Raw genomic sequence first — 13730 nt, 5'->3', positions numbered from 1 at the left:
ATTTTAAAAGACCTTTCCATTGATACCCCACACGGGTATGTACATCGAAAAAAAATTTCATCCCTCAGTTACATGTATGGGGGGCCCCACCCCCAATTCTTTTTTTTACTATTTAGTGTCATATTTTTGTAGCGGTTCATACAACACATATTCCCATCAAATTTCATCACTGTAGTACTTATAGTTTCCGAGTAAATCGGCTGTGACAGACGGACAGACGGACAGACGGACAGACGGACAGACGGACAGACGGACAGACGGACATGACGAAACTATAAGGGTTCCGTTTTTGCCATTTTGGCTACGGAACCCTAAAAAGTACCTATTTTACTACCAAAAAAATTCTAAACGGTTACCAAAATGGATAAATGGTCACCAAATAACGTTTCCAAAAATATTATTAGGTAAAACCATTTTTTCGTATTATTGACTACTAAAAAAATATATGGACGCCTTTAAAATACACTTAAGACCAAATATTATATATTGTCACTACTTAGATGTTACCAATTATGTAATACCATGACTCCTAATTTGGTCATTTTTGTTAGACTAAAAAAGCTAACGATCGCTAGAATATTTCCCAAATACCAATTAATATACTGGGGTTCCCAAACGTACGTCGCTTATTTATTGTTATATGAATTTGTGTGTAACTCAGTAGTAAAATGTAAAAGCACGCAACATGCAGCAAGCATGGCTTCTGTCACGGCTCCGGCGCTGCGGGGCTCCGGCGGTCCCATGCGAGCTTATCGCCGCAGATGGTTTTCACGCTCACCACCGCAGCTTCGGCTTGCTGGCCGGCTCTGCCGGCCAGCCTCAGCCGCGGCGGCGAGCCTTAAAAACTACCTGCGCCTCAGCTCGCAGGCCGCCTCGCCCCTCTGCGCCTACGCGGTTTTGAATTGCACTCTAGGGGTAGGGCAGACTAGACTACGTGGAGTCGGTTTTGCAGCGATTCGTTTTCGTCACTAACTTTGATTTTGGTAGTAATATTAATCTTTTAGTTGGATAGAATTTGGTCACCATTAATCCATTTTGGGAACCAAAAATAATATTTGTGCGAGATTTGCGATTGTTCTGATGTTATTTTATTATTTTTTGGATCATAATATTATATACTTTAGTGCCCTTTTAATAAAGTCAATTTATTTTTTTTGGAGTTGTTTATTTTATTTGGTGCCTCAGCTTAGAGTCTTAAAAATATTTTTGGTGATCGCCTAAATTATACATACAAAAATACTCTATCTATACTAATATTATAAATTTGGAGTTTGTTTGTTTGACTGTGAAATAATTTCAGTGTTACATACCCCATTTTTTAAGTAGTAATAAACTAATCTACTTTTTATCCAGGTGCACTGAATAGTTCTACTTGTGAAACCTGTGAAACATGTTGTGTACCAGAGCGCAGATATAAGCGAGACACAAATGATTTTATACAGTCATATAATCACGAATGTATGTGAGCGCTAAATAAAATGTTAAGTATATAGTTTCATGTTTGATTTATGGACAATTTCTCTTTAGTGCAAAGAGATTGTGATGTTTACTGTAGAGTAGTTAGCCACTCTTGCATCGTAAGGTTTTTTTACATTATATTTTATTACTGGCTTGACAACTATGTAAATATATTAGATAAATAAATAATAATAATAAATAATGTCGGGACACCTTTTCACACAGGTCGGTTAGCCCCATGGTATGTTATTAATTAACTTGTGTTATGGGTGCTAACACAACTGATAAACTACATATAGCTACATATATACATATTTATAAACACATATTGTAACACCCAGACCACGGCAAACGAGCATGCTCATCACACAAATGTTGACCGAACCGGGAATCGAACCCGGGACCTCAGGTCCGGCAGTCCGGCAAAATTATTTAGATGTTAATTAGATTTAAATAGAATAGGTTTTTATATGGAAGTTGTCACTTCTCTGCCATCAGTCAATAAACAAAAAGTTAAAGTTATTAGCAATCTTTTATTTAAATATATAAAAGATCCCAGTCGCGAGCGCGCCAGGCGCTACTGTACTATGTATACAGATAAGAGTGCTTCTTAGAATTATAATGGACACATAGTTAAACACAATTATTATCATTCAACAAATTCATAATCACAATGAAGTACTTTATATCATACTTTCTCTTTACATAAATTAAAACTGTGGATTCATCTCAAGAATAAGAAAGCAGGTGCTGTTATTTTATACATGCTAAAACTTACCTTATAATTTTCGAAAAACTTTGAATATATAACACACTTGTGATTAAATAAAATGTTAGTACTTGTACTTTACTTGGATTATGAAACCTGAGTTGAGACAATAACTCAAGTATTGGCAAATAGATTAACATATTAGTATGAAGTAACGGTGGCTACTGTACCAGCAATCAATTAGTAAACTATTCAAAGCATGCACCACAAATAAGGACAGGGAAAGGGTGATTCATAAAGATTATGTGTTAAGATTTTATATATACAGTTTTAGTAGGATAACTTACAGAAGACGAGCAACCAGATAGAGTCCCGACCTTCGACTGGTTAGAATACACCTTACGAGCCTCCCCAGCATTCCTATAAATAGGGAAAAATCAATTTTTGCCGTATTTATAAACGATAAAGACCGTTCATGCATCGCCAACCAGGGACAGCGCTACAAGGGCAGGAGAACCATTTACCCGGAAGATTGCTGGTATTTACGTCCAAGAGTCATCTAAAATAACTTTAATAAACTTCTTACTCAGTAATAAACGTTATTTATTGATTATTTCACATAAGATTCCGTTAAAAAACAAACATCCACGATTTCTTGTTTACAGATTTGACATTTTAGTTTTTTTTTTTCGATTGACTTGACAGCTTGGTTGTGGGTTGCCATTTTAGTTTTGTTATAGTTACGGTCCAGTGGTTGAAAGATTTCTATTTACATTCCATTGGAAGATAATAAAATAATAATTATATTTGTTGTTAATTATTTATTTTTTGTTAAGTATTTATGTATATAATTTACAACATTTTGTATATTTAGGTAAAAACTTGTATGAAAGCACATACCTATATCATTCAGTTAACTACATGCTTTAATGAGCTTGAACTTGGAAAATAATCTGAGACCAAGGTCGCATTCAAGTCTTATAACTGTGTCCAGACAATGTCACGCGATACCTAATTACCCTAAGACTTCCTTCAATCAATTAATGGAAACGTTTTATAATCTATTGGATAATAATATTGTTCAAGGGCTTTTTAGCCACGATGCTACGCTGTTTTACTATAAGTTTGATGGCTACGTGTGTAGCGTATGTCTGCGTAACCTTAGCTCTTAAACGCATAAACCGATTTGGATGCGGTTCTTTTGTAACGATTTAGATAGCTAACGAAAGAGTTATTGTCTCTTGAACACTGGGTTTTGAATTAAATAAAATAGTTTTTAATGAAACACGATGTCTAATTTTTGAGACTGAGACTGACTGAGAATTTTATATCAGAACTGTCAAAAAACAAATGTCAGAGTCTAATTTACCTACTTATTATTGAATATGTGACGAAAAATTCGATGTTTCTCTTGATAGGGCCCCGTATTAACTCTTTGGGTGGTAAGATTTTTTTAAACGTTTTTTTTAGGAAGCTGCATACGATGATAAAGACAGAATTCGCCTCTTTTTACAGGCCTTCATCTAACACTAATTTATAAAATCTAGTGTACCTAGTTAATGCTTGGCTTTCGCAGCGAAACTAGTTAACCGATTTACATGAAAATATATAGGTCGGTACATGTAGCTAGTCAGGACAAAGGCTACTTTATGCGGATGTTGGAAGAATCTAATTCAGCAATTTTCCTTAGCAGTTATTATTTCTAAATTGCTAGTTTTAAATATAATACCTTCACCAATTTCAACAAAATTTGATAAAAAAAAATATCCGACTTCAAAAAAAGTGTTTCTCTGTTTGTGCTGTATGTTGGGTTGTGAGCGATTATCTTACGTTGGGCTGAACCGATTTTAATGACGGTTTTACCATACCAAGCATAGCATTTGTCAGACTTTTGACAATGTTCTACGTATACCTACTACTGTAGTTGGTTTGATTTTTTGGAAAAAAAAAGTTTTTCAGACACAACATTGTTTAAAAAAAACTCGCAAACAAAACCCTTTGACCATCCCACGCACGTATCTCGTGCTATAAAATCTGTGAGACAAACTGCGCATATGAGTAATCCGTTTGTTCTGTTGGCGCACGTTTTGAAATCTAATTGGATTGCAGGTCGCGTGGTGCGGGCTTCACTGACACGGGACCCGCACAGATTATACACGCACTTGAAAAAGTGCGCTGTTTTTTTATTCTGTGAGGTTTTTTTTTTGTTGAGGGTTAGACGTTAATTAAAGTTGGGTAGGTGTTTTTGTGTGTAACTAGGAGCTACTGAAAAATTGTAATTGAAAAAGTTGACTGAGAAAAGAGTTTATAGTGTGAAATTTTCTCATGATGAAATCTACAGAGTTCTTTGATTTATGTAGGGATAGAATCCACTAGGAGCACTAAAGCACTGGTACTCAGCTGAATCCGGTTAGACTGGAAGCCGACCCCAACATAGTTGGGAAAAAGGCTCAGAGGATGAGAATCCCCTACATACCTATGTGAGATACAGAAGAGTTACCTTGACGACATTATTTACTTATATCCACTAAGGATATAATTCATCTCATGTCTACATGGAAATTGTATATTATAAATGCTCTCTGCAAATGAAGCAGCCATCTGGAATCAGAGTTTATGCCAGGTCAATGACTGGTCTAGCAATTTAGGTACCTATAATACTGTAGATCTATCTACTATCAAATAGAACGTAAGGACTTCTCAAACACCATTCTGTCTCTGTCACAATTATCTACATAAACTGCGATACAAAAACCTACTATTAAGTTAAAAACTAAAGTCAAGTTGGAAAGGTTTGAGTATTTAGAGCATAGCATTCAGCCTGAATGCTAAAGCCAAATGATAAATTTGATGCCAACATCGTTTATCAATGATTTTGAAGATACAATTTAATTAAGTAATGAAAAATCAAGACAGTTTATAGCGATCACGTAGACAAAAGTAACTAGTGCATGTATGTGAGTCTTCATCCGTTACCTACATACTAACAATATACAGTTAGTATTAAATTTTCAGACAAATGCGTTTAATATTAAAATAAACGCTGGCCTATTTGCGTGCGCTCCCTCAAATTGTCGCCATTTTCCTCAATTTAACATAAACGTTATGCGCGTAATGGCCTGCCACATTTCATATTACCTAGTTTTCTCCATTTTATATCTATAAGAAAGATTTCGTTTACGAACTGCAAAGTCTGTATTGTGAGGCATTTCAATTAATTGAATTATCTTCATAGATTAATATTTAAGACAATATAAAGACGAGAGAAACTTGGTATTTAGAACGCAATAACAGACAAGAGAATTTTGAATCGGATGCCTTTCAAAACACCTCTAAATGTCTTCAATAAAAACGATTATAATACTCACACAATTGTGCAGTTAATTTAGTTCCAGTAGCTTTCAAAAACTTAGAACTGGTTAAAAAGTTAAGTTAGCAGTGATAGTCGTGTTTAAGTGAATTAAAATGTTCTCTCCCGTCTGCCCCGCCCAAGTACGCAGGGCGGCTAACCGCCCCAGTGTGCACCGCGCTGCCACATAGTACGCTTGTCTCTTCGCCAAAACTATAAATAATAACAAAAACAATAAGAAATATCGCTTCATTTTCACAAAACTACTGCATAAATTAAACGTTATCGAACAATTTGTATTCAAATTTGAATTTAGAACTTAGTTTAACAGTGTTACCATTCTGTGTTGTGTTTTGAATTAAGAACAATTTATTTGTTAAGACATTAATTTTTGTATTAAAAATAATTGATACGAAAGTGCTGCTGGACTGTACCTCGAATTGCAAAAAAAATAGGAACTGCCGCGAAAAAAGAGTTCGGATATCAATAAAAAAAACAATACTACCATAAATAAATATTGATAAATATTATTTTGTAAGAGCATAAAATTAGGTTATTTGTTTATATGTAGTAAATAAGTGCTAAAATAAAATAGAACTTATATTAAAGTTAAGTACAGTGCAACAGGTGACCGACACAACGACACTCGACATGATTCTGTATGACGTGAGTACACCATCAAATATTAATTTGTATTTTTATGAATTAGAAATTATGCCAACTTAGATAAATTACTTACTGGTAAGTACATCAGGAATAGAGAAAATATTCTAGCAATATAGGGACATATATATAATCAAAGAATATAGGCATGTCTTCATTTGCTTACCTAAGTCATAAATATGGCTGCATCAGCTGGTTGCAGCTGGAGGGATATAGGTACCTTTGAGTACAGACGCTACCAGAGACACTACAGACCTACTTCATGAGACAACCATATCCTGAAAATAAAAGAAAATAGCTATCATCGTGAATCTTGTTTATCAAGATATTAGCTATTGGCAGCGGTTTCACCAAAGTTTCATGCGAGCTACTATACGCACCCAGATAAAAAGTAACCTACTCGTACTAGCTTTCCTCGATAAATGGAGTACGTACCTAATTTTTAGCTCCTACCTACCTCTCCTCAAAACTAATTACTAATTAGTAATGTTGTGAATTTGAGCTTCAGTTTCGAAACCATAGTTATGAACTATAGTTTCACAATTTATTACATATTAAAATACTTTGCTGCGTCTGTTTGTCCAACTGTCTTTGCGATAAAGTTAGAAATTACTATGCTGATTTTCATACGGTGTGTCCCATTACATAGAGAGATTCATGTTTTTTTTTAATCTAGGTTTAAGTAAGTGTTCATACCACGGGCGTAGTTAAGGCTTTTCAAATTCTATATTTTCTCACATTTTATTCAATTAACGATATTTTTCTTAGCTCTAGCCTACGGCGTAATTAGTAGAACGTTTTACTGTCTGCCTCTTCTTTTAAGCAGTCAGAAAGAATAACCACTCGTAGATATATAAAATGTATTAAATAAAATATTGAAATCTCTATGTATATAATAATAATAATGCACTGCATACTCAGACTCAGTGATCAAAACCGCGGTTTGCGTTCTTACAGACCCATACCTGCGGTCGCGTCCAATGCTAACGCACTTTATCAATTTCCATACATTTGTGAAGTACAGCGGCAATCAATAGTGGATTCACAATCAGGACGACTGTCTGTCAGTACGATAGGTAGTTATTGGAGTAGCTATCCTTGTTGATCACGAGGGTGTACTTGAGTTTATGACTATGCGATCTCTCCTGGTTTGTTCCTATTAAACCTTTCAAAACTCAAAATAATATACTTTATATTAGCTGCAAAACAGTTTTTAAAGTTTACAAAACAAAGCCCCCAAAACGCGTATCCTTCACAACTGCCTTCCCCTTCACCACTTCCTAGGTGTTTTCGTTCGTCATGAATCACTCTATTTAGCTATTGGTGGATACCACATAAAAATATAGTTAACAGTTTGACTTCATCGCGGACAGGCGGACGTGGCGAGGATTTTGCAATAAACTGAGACACAAATAGTTTTACTTTCGCATTTATAATTTTAGTAAGGTTCTGGCCGAGTTACAGCGGCCCTAAAACACAAAGGGGTCCAGAAAGAGCATAGTAGGATGGTGGGTTTAAGTCAGTAAGAGTCTGCGGCTGCCCATTTTTTTGAACCGTACAACTGGCTTGTCATTTCGACAGAGCTTTGATCAACTTATTTGAAATATGTAGATAAAAACCAAAAGCTTGAGTTCGAGGAGTATCTATCGAACATTCCAGAAATAGTTGCAAGTACATAATGATTCGTGTAGCGTGAACCTCGTTCATCAATAGCGCTGACATTTGGACTGTCTGTATGTATGTGCACTTACCGAGTTCCAAGTGAATGCTCTGGCCCGTGTTTTTATTGTCTAAGTTATAAGATTCAAGCGGTTATCGCTTTATCTAGGAGAGGATACTTTAGAATGGAATTACAGAATTTGGTATGTAGGTACATGAGTCGAACATTTTAAGAATTACTTGGAATGGTATACGTTTTTTAGTCCATGACGCGATAGTAGTTTAAATTTTCAGTAAACTTGTGGCAAAAAATAGCCGAAATTAACGTGTGGAATATTGCGAGGTATATTTTGGAAAAAGTACCTGAAGTCTCACCTATACTTAAAATTAGAAAAAAAAATCTATCGTCTTCGGTAGTATTAAATGCTAAAATAACTCTTTGTAACTTTGTTTGTTAATAAAGGCTCATCTCTTCATCTGCCGAGCCTATGTTGGGGTCGGCTTCCAGCCTAACAGGATGCAGCTGTTCACTAAAACTAGCATAAAATAGCATCATGTAAAATCTACATTGTAGATAACACGACCGAAACAAAACACAAAATTTTACTATTAGCATCGGAATTTCCAGTCTCCAGTACAAAATTGAATTTCTCCGCACATTATGTTGTGGTCCATATAGTTTTATGACTAAAGTAGAAATCACTTGTACGGCTACTCATATATTTTTATTGTTTTGTGTAAAGGAACGTAAGTCTGGTTACTACGTGTAATGGATTTTTGGAATGTTGGCGCTACGAATCGTAGTACTCGTAGCAAGTGCTACGATTTCGTAGTAGTGTTGCTAAATTGTCCGATGAGAATTAATGTTTTGTGTTTTTAAGGGCTGTAAACCTTTCAATTTGTTGTACTGAATTTTGAAAATTATATTCGTAATAAAAAAGTATCTTAATTCATGAGTGCACTATGTACTGTGGAAAATGTTATAACACAGATAACAAATCTAATCCACATCAAAACAAAGTATTTATGTATTGACAACAACATAATAACGATGGTTATATTAAATCGCGACGCTTTCCACAGTCTCCGTGGAACTGTGAACATCTGATAAATAAATAACTTACGCATATGAATATTTATTAACAATTGCTTATTTTCGCAACTTTTCATAAAGCACCGCACTTTGTCGCTTTTCTATACTTACAAATAGTATTATGAGGATATACACACTCTATCTAAAATTACGTCAAAATATCCAATTTTGATACTTAGTTATTTAAACTTCCTTATACCTCTTTAATTTATCTCAAAGGAGATATAAATTCAAAGACTATTTAAATTATAATCGGTCTTAATACTGAATTCTGAGAATGAACGTGTCAACGAGACCTTTGAAAGTTCTAGTTGACCTTTCCTAAAGGGTCTATCTACTTCTAAGTTTACATTAATTATAGAAGATATATTTAACCCATCTTGTAGATACAAATAAGCGAGCTTTCGATAATGTCAAATGGTTTACTGAGTCTGAAAACTTGTTAAACTGAAACTTGTTTTTTTTTTGCTGGTTATCTATAGTTTAGTTTGGTCTAAAATAATGTCTTACAAAAAGAGGCTAACATTTAATCTATAAGATTGTTCGAAAGTGTTACCGCGGCCCTGGTCCATAAAGGGCTTAAGAAAGAACATAATGGCTTTTAGTCAGTAAGAGTCTGACACTCCCTCACGCTGCACAGCGGAAGGGCCATTTGATGATTTCCCATCAAAAGGAAAATATAGATAGCCCGTTGATCGAGGAAGGCTTTAAAGCTTTTCTTCATAAAGGTGCGCGAAGTAGTTTCCTCGGGGCGCTGATGAAACCGCTGACAGCAATTTCTACATACCTACATAAGCAGCTGATGCGTCAAGTAACTCTTATTATCTGAATCATTCCAAAATTGCAACACTTACCTAAAGTAGCCATTTCACTCATTCTTAACTGAAAGCAGTCACATCGCTGCCAATCATGACTTGAACTGCTAACGAAAACGAAGGACAATGGCTTTACAACGAAATTATACTCTATTCCTTAGTAAAAAGGGCTCAGTTTTGATTGGTATTCCGAGATAAGGTGTGAGGCAAGCTTCGGGGTTGGACGGCGCGCGCAGCATCTAGCAGGCTAGGCATGGGGTGGTGGTTTGTCGATAATTTTAATTGATGGTAATATTTGTTTGTGGTAGATAGATGTTGGTGTTGAAATATTGGGTAGAGTTATGTGGTAAAAGTAATTTGGGATGATAAAATCGCAGTCACTACACAAAACTAACAGCGCAGAAGTATTTATCCCAATTTGATGATATGCAGTACACAACTATTAAAATTACAATAAATAATGAGGAATAAGCCACAAAAATCTCACCACAGTCTATATTTTGTTACATGCAATTTTATATTTACCGAGACATCTATCGATAATCATGTCCCCTCACTAGCCCATCCAGTACTCTTCCCAGCCGTGATGGGAGTATACAGTCAGCCGCGCTGCGGCTAAAATTATAACAATAAAGAAAAAAAAACATTTCACAATCATAATAAAAGCTTTTTTCAAAGACTTTGGTAACGTATAATGAGTGATAGTGTGTCTCAAAATGGGCGTTGACAGTATGCCGCAGAGGCCGAATGTGAGTATACCTTTGCCTAAGTACTTTGCACGGGCGTCCCACCAAATGCGGTTTTATGACTTAACTATTTCGTATTTGGGTTCTTTAGGGTTTTTTTTTTCTGATTTTAGATCCTGTATAGGCTTTTTTGTACTTTATTATTTGATGTTTTCGCTTTTGTGGTTTATTTCATGTTTAAAAAGCTTTAGTAACTAAATAAAGTTATGTGTTTTTAATTACCAAAAATTACTTATGAAGCAGTTAAGTTAGATAATGTTCTAGACACATAACTTGACTATAACGCATAATTAAAGTTATTTGTATAATGCTATAGGGCTCAGAATTTCAGTATTAGGAACATAGCATTACCTGCAACGCGCAAACATGTCTGTCCGTCAATAGTAGGTAGCGTAAATATTTTGGATTCGATATATAGTTTTCTCTTAATTAAGGTTTAAGATATCAGAATATTCAGTAATCATCCTGCTTTAATTAGTAATCTTCCCTTCCACACTCTTTATATCAATCCTTTTGAAGCTAAAATATTTCTGCTATAACATAGTGCAGACACGGCAAGGTCTGGTTGAACTGAATTTTATGACGGACAAACGGCTCGTTTTTAATAATTTAATGATACTGTAGCAGCAATATTAAAGTTTGTTAGTCTTCCTAGAGTAAATAAATAAGTAATTCTAAGGCTTAAAAGTATATACCATACGTAAAAATAATATTTTGCACAATAGCCCAGCCAGCGCATTCCCTACTCGAGCGCTCGAGTCGTGTTTTTTTTGGAATCAAGTCTGGCCGTACCTATCTGCCTCTAGTATTTGTGAAATGAAAACCGTGAGAATGCAATGAAAAGTAACGTTAAGATTTTAAGTTTTATGAAAACTCACAAATGCAGTATGTATTTGAACTTCAATTTGCGCTTTGGTTTAGTGCAATACGAAATTAATGTATCCTAGAAAATAATTTAATGCACTGCTTTCTAGGATTGCGTATTTTATAAAAATCTTGATTAGGAAAGTAGTTAACTGTCAACAAAAAATAAAAAATATAATTTAATTCAGAACACTCGAGAGACTAAAAATTCTATGAAAAACATACATAAACACTCAAATTGATACAATACTATGACGAATACCTCAGGAGTGTCACAAAGTCAGTCAGTGCCCTCGTCTCCCCTCCAAGGTCTGATAAGGAGGACCAGACGACCTAGAGTAGGTGACGAGGTGACGAGACTGCAGACTGAAATCGGTCGTTGTGTCGAATTTCGAAAGCCTATTTTAAAGTCAACTCATTTATTTCAATTTGCATCAATTTGTTAGCCGTTTGTAAAAGACGGAGATAAATTGTAGTAGAAAAGGGCTAGAAACGATTATTTTTTTGAAAATTGTAGCCCATGATATACAAAATGAATTAAACAGACATAACTTATATTGAAAAGCTGAAGACTAAATGTTCATTATTTTAACGTTAACTTTATTTACATAAAAAAAGAAACTTAAAACTAAAAGTGGGCGTCGAAAAATTGGTCCTTATACTTTCACCCGGCAGTGTACCCAATACGCTGACGGCATTGCGATGTCGAAGACTTTATTTGTAATCTGTGGGAGTATTGGTTTAAAAAAAAATGTAGACGAAGGCTATTAGGCTACTTTTTATCTGAGTACGCGATTCGCGACGTAGTTCCCACGGGACGCGGGCAGTGGGCGGGAGCGAATGACAAAATAAACGACAATCTTACCGTGATTGAAAAGGATCTAACTACATCCTATTTTTAACCTAAACCTCCTTCAGCCTTCAGGGTTTGATGGAAACCGCAGGTAACCCGTTAGTTTACCATCAAACAAGAACATCCATCAAGTGGTTCCACCCACGCAAGCAAATGTCAGCCGCAGATAAATTTAGCAGCAAAGGGTTTCATATCTATCTAGCATTGTAGATAGGTACCTATATTTTGTACATTCGGAGAGCTTAAAAGAAATATCACTTAAAGGGGCTTATAAAAATACCTGTAAAGATGAAGTGGGTTTAATAATCTCGTACACGGATTTAATCTAAAACGAATATTATCTTGAGAGCTTAAGTTTTACGTCTGTTCGCATCCTAAAGGATCTGAAAATGGTGAAACGATTTAAAAAATTCTGTCACTGTGGGGAAGCTGCAGTATGCTTGAAACATAAGCTAATATTTTATCTACTTACGGAACGAAGTTGCCACGGAAAATAGCGAGTTAAATATAAAACGGATTAAAAAACATCTGCTTACTTAAAAATACTCCTAAAATCACAAAAATTCTCAGCTATTTATAAACCAGATCCCAGTTTTGTAGGCACTACCCGTACGGTATAATAATTCATATCACACAAGTACCGTGATCAATAGACGGTAATCCGCTCAAAATTGAAGCTTGTCGGGATTACCGCGGCTAGGGGCAGGGGTTAGCAAACATTATTAATGAGTTATTTTTGTGATACAACGTGTTAGGAAAATTGCTTTGATAGTTTTTCTTTTGTACAAGTTTCGAAACGGGATATGAGAAAATTTGTTGCTTTCTATCTCCACTTTCGTTTGTAACGTTCTTATTTTAGTTTTTTTTTTAATTATTATGATATTTTTTTAGTTCTTCCAAACTGCACTAATCCTAAATATACACACGTAGAGGGGTTCCGAAATGTTTTGTGCAGTTAGTACAAACAACGGTAATTTTGAAAACTGACAGCTGTCAATTGCTCGAAACATTCGGTACCTACTTATAGCTTGAAGCTCGATCGATATTATATATCTTTTATCGATATTAATTTAAAAATAGTGTTGTCAAATCTATGAAATTATTATTTAGTTTTGCGTTTTTCAATTTTCATGTCCTTCACTGTCCAGCATGTGAATGATTTAATATTCATTGTCTATGATTTTTGTCGACGTGTTTCACGGAAATCGGCTTTTGTCAGCCTTATCTGTGTTTCAGTTAGCTGAACTGTGCATTTTAATTAAGTTGATATGATATGATGGTAGATAAAATATTAACTCATTAGTTTATGGGGTTTATCGGTTTATTTATTTTATTCTGTGGTCGCTTATTAAGTCGATACTGTATTTTTGATACTTACTGAATAGTATTTTATAAGTTTTGTTTTATATTATAGTTATTTGTTGTGGATTTTACGTGGCATTCTTTATAAAAATGTTTCAAAAAAAATAATAATTAAATCTTAGACTGCAATAACTACAAAAGTGGTACTATGTAGGTAAC

At 34.8% G+C, this 13730-nt stretch overlaps 2 protein-coding genes across 3 annotated transcripts in view; one reads left to right on the top strand and one right to left on the bottom strand.

Moving 5' to 3' along the window:
• The window catches only part of LOC110379696 (dedicator of cytokinesis protein 7), a 33696-nt gene extending 30834 nt beyond the window's left edge, over nucleotides 1–2862 (bottom strand). Inside the window, exons 1-2 of the mRNA XM_064035131.1 lie at nucleotides 2692–2862; nucleotides 2515–2587 (exon numbers count right to left, since the gene is read on the bottom strand). Coding sequence (XP_063891201.1) covers nucleotides 2515–2587; nucleotides 2692–2726 — 108 coding nt within the window. The 5' untranslated portion in view covers nucleotides 2727–2862. The remainder of the gene's footprint in view (nucleotides 1–2514; nucleotides 2588–2691) is intronic.
• Nucleotides 2863–5620: 2758 nt separating this feature from the next.
• LOC110379691 (dual specificity tyrosine-phosphorylation-regulated kinase 2) overlaps nucleotides 5621–13730 on the top strand; it is a 70872-nt gene continuing 62762 nt past the window's right edge. Inside the window, exon 1 of one of the 2 annotated variants that reach the window (XM_064035240.1) lies at nucleotides 5621–6182. In XM_064035240.1, the coding sequence (XP_063891310.1) occupies nucleotides 6168–6182 (15 nt within the window). In that variant the 5' untranslated portion in view covers nucleotides 5621–6167. Of the gene's footprint in view, nucleotides 6183–10319; nucleotides 10496–13730 lie in introns of those variants that run through there. The other variant, XM_064035239.1, reaches the window with a different exon arrangement.

This window comes from Helicoverpa armigera, chromosome 6 (genome assembly GCF_030705265.1).
Source record: "Helicoverpa armigera isolate CAAS_96S chromosome 6, ASM3070526v1, whole genome shotgun sequence".
Lineage (NCBI taxonomy): Eukaryota > Metazoa > Arthropoda > Insecta > Lepidoptera > Noctuidae > Helicoverpa > Helicoverpa armigera.
Note: the sequence above shows the minus strand (reverse complement) of the source record. Positions and strands in the feature narration are given on the sequence as shown.